The following is a 13,569-nucleotide window of genomic DNA, read 5'->3' on the forward strand; positions in this document are numbered from 1 at the left end:
CTTCGTTCCTTCTTACAACTCTATCAACTTGGTTTCATTGGGCTTCACGGCTATGTCGATTGTGGAATGCTTTCTTGACTTGTTGAGTGGTGATGAAGCATGTATTAAGGAGGGGATACTGTAAACAAATAAAATAAAACAATACTTTGAGTACTTTCTTGACTCTTTCCTGGTTGCATGAACATACCATCCTAAAGGGTACATACTATGGAGACGGTTTCCATGCCTAATTGTGATAAATTTAGGATATCTGTAAAGAAAGATGGGAGGATCTCTAGTGGATTATGATCCAGATTTAGCTAAGTTCATGATGAGAGAGATTTGATGTTATCCTAGCCCTTGGCCTTGTTCTTAAGGATTTCTTTGGTTGGGACTCTGATTTTTTACTTGGTTTGTGGAGGGATCGTAAAATGCTCGTAATCATCTAGGAATTCCCTCATGCTATATGACTCCACACATAAGGAGGCATTCTGAATGTAAATTTTTGTGGATGCTTCTTTGATAACCCGTCGATCAAGGGTATGGAGCAAGATCAGAGGTGGTCCTAGAACATTGCAAATGGTGCTCTCGAGCCTTCTGCAAGTGGGGATACCAGACATGCCCCAGCCAAGGCACTCATGATTAGGTTATGGAGTGTGCAGCCAGTTCTTATTGGGGTGTGACAACCTGATAGAGTAATTATTGTAACATTATTAGATGGTCTTGGTGGATGATGCCTTATTACTCTTGGGCCTTGGCGAATCATGGATAGAAGAATCTTTAACATTGTTTCACCCTTGGGCCCTGATGTTTCACCATGTCATTAGTTCTTCTGATCGTGAAGCCAGCTTCTTAGTGGGCATGTGGGAAGCAAAACCTCGCTCATTTTGGGGGGAGATCTTGTTTTTTTCCCCTCATTCTTAAATGGTCATCTTGTTGGTTTTATTTGTTGTTAAAAACATCGGACTAGTGGGTCAAACCAGTCACCCACTGGTTCTGTGTTGGATCAGCCACATTGCGCAGCATAAAATGAAGGAAATAACAGTTGAAGTTGATAAAAAAGAATGATTCAAAAATTTCAAATAAAAAAGATATTCAAGCATGTTTTTTTTTTTTTTGGTTGAGAATGTTAACTTTGTGTTGATAGGGAGAAAAGTACATTCGAAAAACGAAAAAGGCCCAAGTAAGCAGGGGCTAAAAAAAGGAACCTCAAGGGTTCCAAAAAAATCATTCTCTCAGCAAGATAATGCAGCAGAACGAAACATGTACAGAGGGATAGGAGAGATAGAAAGAAGGGTAGCAGGGATCACAGGCGAGGAGCTACCGAGTTGGGGGTCGAGGCCTCCTCTTTGGCACAAGAATCAGCTGCGAAGTTAGCTTCTCTTTGGGTATGGCTCCAGGTGATCTGATAGCCTGAGCAGCGAAAGAAAATTTTGTCAAAGAGGTGTTGTAGTCTCCAGGGGCAGGGGGATGCTCCTGAGGCCAATCTATCACGTTTCGGTTGTCCCCTTCTATTAAGAAAGGGGGAGGAGAGCTCTGGCCTCAGCTGCTGTCGAGTCCAAAATCTCGATATGGTAGGAGTAAGAAAGGATAATGGTACTCTCCGAGTTGCGAAATAAACCGCCTCACTCCTGACAGTCCCGGGTTGCCCAAAGAGCATTGATCAAAATTTAGTTTGATTTGGTCTATGCTGGGAAGCCGCCAGAAAGAGGATTTAGAAAACTTAGTGGGGCAGAACACGAGGAGAGACTGCCAGCTCTGATGGAATGCCAAGGAAGAAATGGGGTGGAAGAGTTTGCTGTTGCTGGCCCAACATACTCGAGCATGTTTATCAAGAATAAATGATATTTTATCAAATACAAAAATAAAAACAGATTTATTATCAAAAACCAAAATTTGATGACACCCACCAAAAGATTGATTTGGGAGGGATGGATTTAGCTGAGTTAAAGAGAGAGAAAAGGATTGATTCGGAGAGGGAGGGAGGGAGGGAGGGAGAGAGTATAACTGAGACATGATATAGCATCAACATTATTTACATAGATAATAGATCTTTCAACTTGCTTTAGGAGTCTTGTTTGAAAATATGAAAAGATAAACATTCTTTTCATTTACAAATTTATCCTGTGGGTTCACAAGTTTGGTCCTTTCATTTCAATGATGATAACTATGGAAAAAGTAGGACATTGGGGTGGATTAGTCATTATGTGTTCTGCATGACTCATTTCTGATCTATTACTAGCATATCTGAATGTAATGGAAGAAATCAAGATCTATTAGAGAGTTGGGGTAATTTAGTTGGATATCTTTATGACTTTATGTGTCTCTACTTGAATATTGATGCCACACCTTAAACTGAAATCATAGATTTGTAGTTTTTGTGTTCTATTGGTAGTTCTGAAATTTGAGAACTATGCATCCAGGATCCATTGTCAAGGCAGCATAGAGGAATTGGATTTGTTACTTTCGAGAATCCAGGTATGGTACGGACTCCTTTTGAGAGGCTTCTAGATGCATCACTAAGTGATCCTGTACAATTGGTTTAACTTAACGGTTAATGGATTTGGTAATGAATCAATAATTTATAAAGGTAATAACCAGTTCCTATCTTGTCCTAAACAGAGTCAGTTGATAAACTTATGTCAGAAACTCATGAACTCGAAGGCTCCACCATAGCTGTTGACCGAGCAACTCCGAAGGTTTGTGTTTATCATACTGAGTCATGCATGTTGGATTTTGTTAGGGCACATGTGTCAATATAAAACAATAGCCACAATCCCTTTATTATTATTTCCATGGTGTGCGATGTTTTTCTCCACATCATCAACTCGGGTTGTGTTTCAGGATGACACTAGAGCATATCGAATGTCAAATCATCATCTAAGGACACCCCATTTTCTTGCAATGCCACAAATGGGTGGATATACTCCTGTTGTTAAAGATTTAGCAGCATTAGGGCCCATCCATCAACCGAACCAGATAGTTCTACCTAGCACGTTTCCAGCCCAAGAAGTCCCCTTAACAGGGCAGATTATAGTTGCAGGTGATACCAGTTCATCAGGACTAGGTAATGGACAGGTTACTGTCCAGGTTCCTCGACAAGTGGAAAAGAAAATGTTTGTTGGTCGCATTCCTATGGAAACGACACCTGAAGATCTGCAGGCATACTTCAGCCAGTTTGGTTATGTTACAGATGTGTATCTCCCAAAGGTTATCTTTTACCACCTTTTCCTGGGATCTTTTTCTATATTCCTATTTGTATGCATTATATAATTGGTTCGTCGTGGTATACAGGACGCAAAGAAGATATCTCACAGGGGATTTGGCTTCGTCACATTTGCAGATGAAGCGGCAGCTGCACGTGTAACCCGTACGAGACACTTTATTCATGGCCGTGAGGTACAGTAGTGGTCTTTTACTTCAGAACTGTAAATAGGTTTGATCAAATATATGATTGCCTTATAGATGAACTGAAGTCGCTTGGCAATGCAAGTGCATTTAAGTTTCTTGAATGTTGATGATGAATTGACGAACTGAAAAATATTTTTTCTACTGCTTCAGATTTTAGGATTTGAGTTGTCCAGAAATGTGTCTTTGGATGTTTATGTATGACAATCTATGGATGCTTTATGTTCTCATTTCTGTTTAGAGAAGCGGTGCAGCAATTTAGAATTTTATAGTTTGTTTAGGTCTTTCTCTTTAATTTGAAAAGTGGAGGCCGAGGCTAGGATCGTATAGCTTGTGGATTATTTTTCGAAGTCTTGACTTTGCCGGTGCTATCATAGATGGATATCCAAAAAAATAAAAAAGAATTCCTGTCATTGAATGGAAGCAATACTCTATGATATGCAAAAGCCTTGACTTACATTTGGAGAATTTGTAGTTTGCTTTGTCTCTAAATCTACAATCTTTTTCTCATACTGAAGCGCTGCACATTTTGTTGGGGCAGATTGCCATTGAATCTGCAACTCCTTCAGATCGAGTCCCTTCATCGCTGGGGAATGACAGTGACCTGCCTTCTGAGATGGTTGGTGTTGCAACTGAAAATGGTTCAGTGGCTCACTCTGCTCCACCTGCTAAATGGGGAAAGAAGCTTTTTGTCGGGCGCATCCCTATCGAAGCAAATGCTGTGGATGTACGGGTGCACTTCAGTCAATATGGACCTGTCTTAGATGTGTATTTGCCCAAGGTAAAGTTATTACTTGTTTGCTGTTTTGTTTGAGTGCTGTACTATGGGTATGGGGATCCAAAATCAGAATCACAGTTACGAGGCAAATTGCCCGATAGCCCTAGTCTGGCGCTATAATTTAATGCACCATCTTTTTGTCTATGGCATATTACCTTTAACAATGTTTGATTTCCTTTCTCTGCAGGATGACAAAAAATTGTCACATAGAGGATTTGGTTTTGTCACATTTGCTGATGAAACTTCAGCTGAATATGCTTGTCAAAGAGAACATAGAATTTTAGGTCAAAAGGTATGTCATTCATGAAATTATCCATACTTTTACTGTTTATGATATCAAATGACGCATGATTTCCTTTCATGACAGAATTTTAGAGGCCAGGACTTGTTTACTGCATGGCTTATAACAGAAAACAAATTTCCATTGCTATGATTTTGGCTTGTCAGCATCAATGTTGAGCTCTTTTCTTCTTCTTCGTCTTCTTTTTCTTCTTTTTCTTTTCCTAGTTTTTTCTATTCAATTGTTTCTCTTGACTAGTTGTTGCCAGTGGTGCGTACTGCCGATTGTGATATATTTAATTTAAGTATGGAGACTTACATGGATGATGGAACCACTGGCTGCTTTTCTTACTTGATGTCAGCCCAACATCAACCCATGAACCTCTTTTAACCTCTATAGGAATATTACCTACAGAAAGCCCAAAACTTTTCCCTTGATGTCCTGGGTTGGTAGTATGGTAATTCAAGTAACATCCACCATTCACCCTGACGGATGGTTGGGGTCTTGATGATTAACTGTACCAGGGTGCATACCCTGTAGGTCCAACCACTGTTAATCATCCATCAGTGGGAATACATGGTGGGTGTAAGCCTCTGAGTAACATATGCCAGCATCCGTTGGACCATACCTTCTCTTACATTTTATTGCTGTAAGTCTTCATTTTTTTTGTCCATGCACTTGTCACAGATTGTACTGGACCGAGCTGCCCCTATAGAGGATACACAAACGGGCATGCACCCATCTTCGTCTGTTGCAGTGGAACAGCCATCGGATGGGTCAGCTCAAACAATTGTCGTAGATGATCGCTTCAAAAGTTTCGCTAATCAAGACGCCTACAACATGATGGTGAGATCCTGTTCTAATTGAGAAACTTCATATTGGAGAAACTTCATATTGGAAAACTCTGCTATTTATTTAGCAATTTAATATAAATGCAATAAACTATAATTCAGAAATCTTATCTGGTTTTAAACTACAACTCAGAAATCTTATCTGATTTTCTTTGTAAGATTGAAATAATTATCTGTTTTGAACTTCGGAAAAATCTAATTTACATAAGGGAAAGCATATAATAAGACTATTTATCTTTGTACAATAAGGTAACAATTACCTTTAGCCATCAGATGTGTAATTTGATGGCTGGGATTGTGGCATTGACTTTACTCAAAGTCCGAGGAAATTTTTCTCCAACTTGGCTCCAAGAAACAATACACCCCCTGATGCTCAATTTCACATCTGAAGCCTAGGGGTGATAGTGACATTTTTGTCCCAAAGGTAATTGATTATACAGCATACAATGCCTTCGTGTATTCAATCTAACTCAAAACTAGTACTCAGGAATAAGTTTCCCTTTTAGAACATTGTGGAAGAATATGTAACTTAGTTTCATGGGTTTTGACTATCTATAGTACATATATTAAGCGGCAGTTAGAGGGTGGACATGAGTCGCAAGAATAGAAGGGGACCCTTTTTGGAGAGAGAATGTAGGGCATATGCCCTATAAATAGAGGGAGTTCAAGCCACCTTTATGGGTTATTTTCCTATTTTTAAATAAAGTGAATCCTATCTTTTAAGTGTAGATAGAGAGAAATGACGGGAAGAGTTGTGGATAGAGAAATTCTATGACTTTGAAAGGAATTTAGGATACATTTGAAAATGATGAGAAAGAGATATGGATAGATAAAATTTATTGAAATTGAGAGATTTTAGGAGAATTTTTCTTTAATATGGTCATTTTAATAAGACATATTACATAAATAGAATATAAAAAATGTGCATTTTCTCAAAAAAAAATGTGCATTTTCTCATGTATCAAATTGGAAGGTTTTAGGAGACTTTCTTTACAAGATAGTTATTAAATAGGGCATATTACATGAATAGATTTAAAAAGTATTATAAGTGATTTAATAATTCATTTATTATAATAATTTCATTGTACATAATTTTATTAATCATATATATACTAATTATATGAGGTTTGTATAAGGTGCCAACCTTATACGATACAAGCAAGGCGCAACTCGAAATATTTCCGGAAGATGTAGTTTTGGTATTGGATACCTTACGATGACTTGAAATCCATGTTCAACCCTAATTATGAAATTTAAAATTCCAAAATCGGTGTAGATCAAGCAAATCTACAAACACTTAAAAATCTGAAAAAATAGACGATCCATATAACTTGATATAAGATGCACTATTTTTGGGACTTGAAGTTCTTTTTTCTTTTTTCTTTATATCCATATATCTTGAGGTCGAGATGATCAATTGGAAATTTTGTTTTTTTTGTTTTTTGAGAGTCATCAATTGGAATGTTTTCCAACTTCAAAACACTCTTTTCTACTGGATTCTTGAGTTGCACCTTACTTCTAGAATATAAGGTTGCAATCTTACATAAAAATTTTCCATTGTGTGCCATGTTATTACTTTCCGGAAAAATAAATTGTATGTTTCCTCAACAAATTTCAATCTTTGAGGATTTTTATTTTGATCCTACTTTTTAGAGGTAAGCACAGTAGGCAAAGGTTTCTTTTCCTGATGTTAGAAAAGATAGAAGGTGAAGTGGAATTTGTTTCATTCATTTAGGGGTAAAACTTCTGGAGAGAGAGAGAGAGAGAGAGAGAGAGAGAGAGAGAGAGAGAGAGATATCCTTTTGAAATTTAATCAAGTCAGCATCCAATGCTTATTCTATTTATACTTCCCGATCTCTTTTTCTTGTTTTGGGGCCAGAGTGCTTTGAGAGGTATTTGCTTTTGCTCCGTATGATATGGTTATGCTAAATACATGAAGACACAGTTATTGTTATTATTACTGCTTTTACTGTGGTACAGAATGAGTGAAGACAGGGTGCCTTGAGACTTGACTATAAATATTATTTTTCACTTTTCAGAATTTCGCTCTACTACTTGGACATTAGACATTTTTTTTGGTGGATAGTTTTGTGTTAAATCATTTTGTAGCTTTTCACTCACTTTCTAAATCATGATTGAAATTACTCATATTTTTTAATTGTGCATTACTCAACGCCAAAAGACATTATGCTCCTGTGAGTATACCATCCATTTACTCCCTTGGGTAAAACCTCATATGGATATGACCTCTTCAACCCACAAACTAATCTCAATAAAACAAATTTCTTAATTTCACCATTTATATACTTAAAAATAGTCACAAGGTTGAATAAAGAACACCTCTTCAACCCACAAACTAATCTCAATAAAACAAATTTCTTAATTTCACCATTTATATACTTAAAAATAGTCACAAGGTTGAATAAAGACCATCTAATTTTTAGATGATGAAATATAGGTATTAAAAAATGCAAGATTCAAAGTTTTCTTTTTTTTGAGAATAATCATGATTATTAGGGGTTCCCAAATTTCCAGATTGAAAAGTTCTCCCAAATAGGTCTCTGACTGAGGGAGCAGATGTACACTTTGCTCCCTCCCACAGGAGCATAGTATTCCTGCTCTTACTTAAATTTATTTATCTTGTAATCTTTATTCGCATAGTTCATTCTTTTGCTGGTTGTTCGCTTTGATATAAGAGTTATTTTGATTCTTTTGTTGGATAACTGACTATTTATCAAGCTATCTTTTGGATCAAGATAACTGACTATTTACCAAATATACAAGTTTTTTCCTAATTTTTTTTATAGTGAGATTAATTGAGCCTTTTAACATATGATTTAGAGAGATGAGATTACCTAGATTACTTTCATTTTTTGTTCATTTTCTTTTTTCCATTGGGTTTTTTTTCCCGTACACTAACTTACTTCTATTATCTTATTTTAAGAGCTGACCCCAAATAGTTGAGATAATGCTGGAATGATGATGATGATTATCTGATTTTAAGACATAGGAATATAAACATGCGAGATCTTAGGGACGGAGAGAGAGATGCACGGGTAAAAATTATTACCCATGTGTTTTAGGTTTTATGACAAAACATCCAGGTGGATTATCTCTCTCCTAAATAAAAAGTTAAATGTGTAAATATCTTAAATTTAGTTTGTGTAAATTAAAAGAAAGGGTGTACTATCCTAGAAGGTTGTTCCAAAAGAAATGGGTTGACAAAAATAAAAAAAGCATCTTGAAAAGCTGTAATTGTTGGACTACTAAATGCTTCTTTTCTTAGGATGTACAGCTTAGGTCTTAAAGTCTCTAACTCTTGACATATCTGAAGAGATCTTTTAAATAGAAACCATGTCTACCTATGAAACCATTAAAAGCAATTAATTAACTTGATTTGAGATCTGCATACAGATCTTCTCGTCTTCTCTTCTCACCATTTTTCCATCTTTACACGAAATAATGGTATTCTCCATGATATTCTATCTTTTCATTGTTTTTAATATTTATTGTAGTTATTTTTATATTAATTATTTGATTGTTTTAACCTGTACAGCTTAAGTCTTACAGTCTCTAATTCTTGACATATCTGAAGAGATCTTTTAAATAGAAACCATGTCAACCTATGAAACCATTAAAAATGATTAACTTGAATACTTGATTTTTAGATCTGCATACAGATCTTCTAATCTTCTCATCTTTGCACAAAATAAATGGTATCTCCATGATATTCTATCTTTTCTTTTTTTTTTAATATTTCTTGTAGTTATTTTTATATTAGTTTATTTTTTTTGAGAATCTTAACCTGTACAGCTCAGGTCTTACAGTCTCTAATTCTTGACATATCCAAAGAGATCTTTTGAATAGAAACCATGTCTACCTTTGAAACCATTAAAAATAATTAACTTGATTTTGAGATCTGCATACAGACCTGATATTCCCTTCTCGCCAATGTTGTCAGATTCGCTTCGGAGTCTGCTTCAGTTTGGTCGGAAAAATGAAGCAATTCAGCGCTTCGACTGATTTGGGGGAAGACTTCGGTTTTTTTTTTTAATCTAAATTAAAAATATTTTTTATAATTTTATACAAATTTAAAATAAAAAATTAGAAATTTAATAATAAATTAATTAACTACTACTTATATATTCAAACCAGTTAACTTTTAAGAGAGAGAATAAATAAATTACTCACTACTTATCTATTAAAACTAGTTAACTTTTGAGAGAGAATAAAAAGCAACTGGTTAATGGTAAAATAAAAAGTAAGACTTAGTAAAAAACGCGACAGTCAAAGCAAGCTCCTTAGTTTTGACTTTTAAGAGAGAGTGAGAAAACATTTCTTTTATCATTGGAAACATCGTGCAATATAAAGTTTATTATGGACTGATTTTTTTTTAATGCCATGGTATATATTACATATTATCATATTTGCCCTTCGTTCTCTTTGGCCGAAGCATCATTTTTGGGCCGAACCGACCCTAATTTGGCTGATGCAACCGTAGTGGGTCGAATCCAGCGGAAGCAGTTGATTTTTTCTTCGTTTCACTTCGGTTCAGAGTGAATAACCGAAGGCTTCGCCTCTTTGGCCGAAGCAAAGCGAATTTAACATCATTGCTTCTCTCTATTTTTCCATCTTTGCACGAAATAATGGTATTCTCCATGATATTCTATCTTTTCATTTTTTTAATATTTCTTGTAGTTATTTTTATATTAGTTGTTTGTTTGTATTTTTTGAGAATCTTAACCTGGGGTGAATGGGATTGGAACTCTTGATACCACATTGTAGCTTCACCTACATTGACCACCGTGCCAAGAGCACCGATCCCATATAAATTCTCGTTTACATCTTTTATTATTTCATTCCATTTTTTCGTAGTAAATTTTTGCTGACTGCCATCTCAATCATTCTATTTGTTCTTTATGACAATCTTTTGGTTTTCAAGTATTTTTCTATTTTCTTAAGTGGTTTACTTTTTCCTTGGCCAAGTCAACCAAGCTTTTTAGATTTAATTATGTTGTTTTATGATTAACAAACTATTAGCTATTTTCCTTCTCTGTTAGATCTTTAGTGTTCACTGAAAATTTCGTATCTTCACTCTTAGGATTGAAATTGTCCAGAAGGTATGCTTTCCATTTCTTTGTAATTCATTACCTTATATGTTTTATTGTTGAAGATTTCCAAATGTTGATTTTATTGTTGTAAATAAAGGTGTAGGCCCTTCATCATACTTCATGATTTATGCATTTTCTGCAGTTTAAACAAAAGAAGGAAAATAAAATATACCCCATGCCTGTCTCGCTAGAAAACATTGAACAAAGAATAGAAAAGGGTAAAATGGTAAGCTAGGAATTTCACAATACCATTTCGATGATTGTAAATTCACTTAATGAATGACAAAAATGACCCTGGCTTCTCAGCAGAATTTATTACACATTATAGCCTTCACACGTGACAATGAAATCCGAAACCCATTTCTATGAATGCAAGCCCAGAATTTAACCCCCACAGAAAACTAAAGAATTCAAGTTTGTTGTTCACTGTAATTTCAAAAAAAAGAAAAAAAAGGCTCTAGGTTTTGAAGAGAAGTTAATTATGCCCTAAAACTTGAAGAAAACTAGAATGTCTCACAAATTTATAGTAAAATAACTATATAAGAAAGATGTGTTGTAAGATGGAAACTCTATCAGCTAGTTCAGGGAAGCTTTTCTATCTTTTGTTCTTTTTAATGTTGAGCATGTGTATATGCATGCATATGTAAGTGTTTTTGGTTCCACCCAACCATCTATCTCAATAATATGTATGGTGGATGCTTTACCGGTTGATAGTGTACCATAAATTGGCTGTGTGTGGTTTTTATTTTCTCCCCTAGTATTTTTGCAATATATAATTCAGAACAAAACGGATTGGATTTATTTCTTTTTGTTACTCTTTTTGTTGTTGAGCATGTGCTTGCATGCGCTCATATATGTGTGCGTGTTGTTCATCCCAACCATCCATTACAGTAATATGGACGGTGGATGCTTGCCAGTGTGTTGCGTACCATAAATGGGCCTTGTATGAAGCCTTTTTCCTTTTTAGTTTTTGCGAGCATATTGACTTGTGTAATTTAGAAAATAAATATGATTTTATATCTTTGTCTTTTTTGTTGCTGTTGAGCATTGGTGTATACACACGTATGTGTGTGGGTTCATCCCAACTATCCATCTTGATAATATGGGCAGTGGTTGCTCCGCGTGCATATATTGTGCCATGCACAGGTTGTGTATGGTTCATCTTTGCTCTCGTCAGTCTGTTGACACCATTTATTTGGCAGTTCCAACAGTTGAGAGGTGGTGTGGATATGGACCCTTCGCGTGGTGCTCAAGTGAGCCGCGACCCTAGAAGAGCAGCCCGATACCGGCCGTACTAAGGTGGAATTTCTACTTCTCTTTGGGACATGTACATTGCTCGATTCCTGTAAAATGAAGAGCTGGCTCATCAGATAGTGTACCATTAGTGTTTGAAGGCTTAAACAAAGTAAGTCTTTTTCATCAATATTTGGATCTGCATCACATCTGCGTAGTGAATTTTCTATTGTTATTCTTGAAAAGTTGGTATTTTTCTTTTTGACTGTAGTAAAGAAACTAAATTAGAAGATGGAATTTTCTGGACCTCAAGAGTGTTCTTGAACGCATGTTTATCAGGTATGATAGACTAGAGCTGGTTCCATGTACATTGCCTATGGGCTTTGTTTCAGTAAAAAATGTTCTTTTGTTTGTTAATTTTATTTGGTTCTCTTACATTGTCAAAAAATATATATATATATTTGGTGGTCTCTTAAACATTTTAAATATGTGGGCTTGGCCCTTGTGCCTTGTGTTAGCTGAATGTTGAGCAAATTTGAGACAAACGACCAATAAATTTAAATTTTTTACTATGCAAATGTAAATTGTGATATATTTGGTTGGGAAATTCATCAAACCTGACCTTCAAGATTCACTTTTTAACATTTTACTCTTTCCCTTTGTTCTACTTTCAAAAGGTCATCTAAGGTAGGTAATCATATGGCTTTACATATTGGAGGCAATTTTCAATTCATCCCTGCCAAACCAAAATAGTTTTTAGAATAACCCATGTGAATATTGGTATCCGAAAATACTAGTACCTTGTTAATTTAGGTGAAATTTATCGAAATAGGAGATGAATTATTTAACATTTTAACTAATATCTTTTGATTTAATCTCAAAATGCCCCTATCAAAGGACCACATGGTCATGAGTTGGAATGGTTGTGAATGAGTAAAATGTTGGATAATGGATTTCTAAATGGTATTTTCACAAATTTCCAATAGTGAGATACGTAGTACTTGCAAATATCAATATCTCCATCCTGAGCGAGATATTGGTAATGAAAATGGCAGTATTTTGTTTTCCTTCATTGAAAAATCTATTTTAAAGCACATTATTGCTATTGTTAGTTGATGACCTTATGAAGTTAGGGAAAATAGTCAGAATTGTTTATAATGTGACCATTTACTTTTTATACAAGAAGACACAATTACTTACAACTATACATTATGAAATTTTATAGCTTAGGTGTTTCACAAAGTTCAAGAAAATTTATTTTGAAGTTTGAGCTTTGGTCAATAGAATAAATACATCCATCTAATTTTACATCTATGGTCAAGATTAATTGTAAGCACTCGTAGGTTTGGTGGGGTCTGATTTTTTTGAAGCTACTACGCAATGCTTATGGGTGGAAATGAACAATGTTTTCATCTATAGGTTCATTAGTCTGATTTTTTCGAACAGTGAGGATTAAATACTGTCATGTATGTGGCGGTTAAACCGTCGTGGATATAGCAAGTATGTGGCAGTCAAAAAACACGTGGAACCCACATTGACTATACACTGTTTTTTGTTGTGGCTTTGTTCAAGGGGCGAAAAACTGTAGCAATTCGCCTATAGGCCTTTTTAAGACTTTTTCCTTATTCATATACATCTATGTATATTAATAATATTTCAAATGTTAAATAGTGCGTTTCTTGTGGACGGTGTGATAAATCTCGCTTCTATTTTTGGCCATGTATCTAAAATGGCGGCTGGAAAAGAATTTTGTTTTACAAGGGATTTATTTCTTTGTATGTTCCACAGTACCATAAAAAGGACCAAGCCCAACCCTATTCCCCCAAGTAAAATTAAGAAAAATTCAAGGGAAAAAAGATAAAGAAATAGGATTGGCCAGCTGCCTTGGCTGGCCCAGGCCGGGCCCTCAAGATACACTTTGTCGCTCAG

The 13,569-nt window shown here is 35.4% G+C and overlaps 1 protein-coding gene across 10 annotated transcripts in view; it reads left to right on the forward strand.

The window, feature by feature from the left end:
- LOC18427747 (uncharacterized) overlaps nt 1-12,057 on the forward strand; it is a 29,678-nt gene extending 17,621 nt beyond the window's left edge. For 6 of the 10 annotated variants that reach the window (XM_088851139.1, XM_088851136.1, XM_088851138.1 and 3 more), the window contains 8 exons: nt 2,403-2,457; nt 2,602-2,678; nt 2,824-3,189; nt 3,274-3,378; nt 3,929-4,168; nt 4,353-4,457; nt 5,133-5,291; nt 11,610-12,057. In XM_088851139.1, the coding sequence (XP_088707265.1) occupies nt 2,403-2,457; nt 2,602-2,678; nt 2,824-3,189; nt 3,274-3,378; nt 3,929-4,168; nt 4,353-4,457; nt 5,133-5,291; nt 11,610-11,705 (1,203 nt within the window). In that variant the 3' untranslated portion in view covers nt 11,706-12,057. The remainder of the gene's footprint in view (nt 1-2,402; nt 2,458-2,601; nt 2,679-2,823; nt 3,190-3,273; nt 3,379-3,928; nt 4,169-4,352; nt 4,458-5,132; nt 5,292-11,609) is intronic. The other 4 variants (XR_016043774.1, XR_016043772.1, XR_016043773.1 and 1 more) reach the window with 1 other exon arrangement.
- Nucleotides 12,058-13,569: the final 1,512 nt, after the last annotated feature.

Source organism: Amborella trichopoda, chromosome 11, assembly GCF_054954075.1.
Source record: "Amborella trichopoda isolate Santa Cruz 75 chromosome 11, AtrichopodaSantaCruz75HAP2 v2.0, whole genome shotgun sequence".
Taxonomy (NCBI): domain Eukaryota; kingdom Viridiplantae; phylum Streptophyta; class Magnoliopsida; order Amborellales; family Amborellaceae; genus Amborella; species Amborella trichopoda.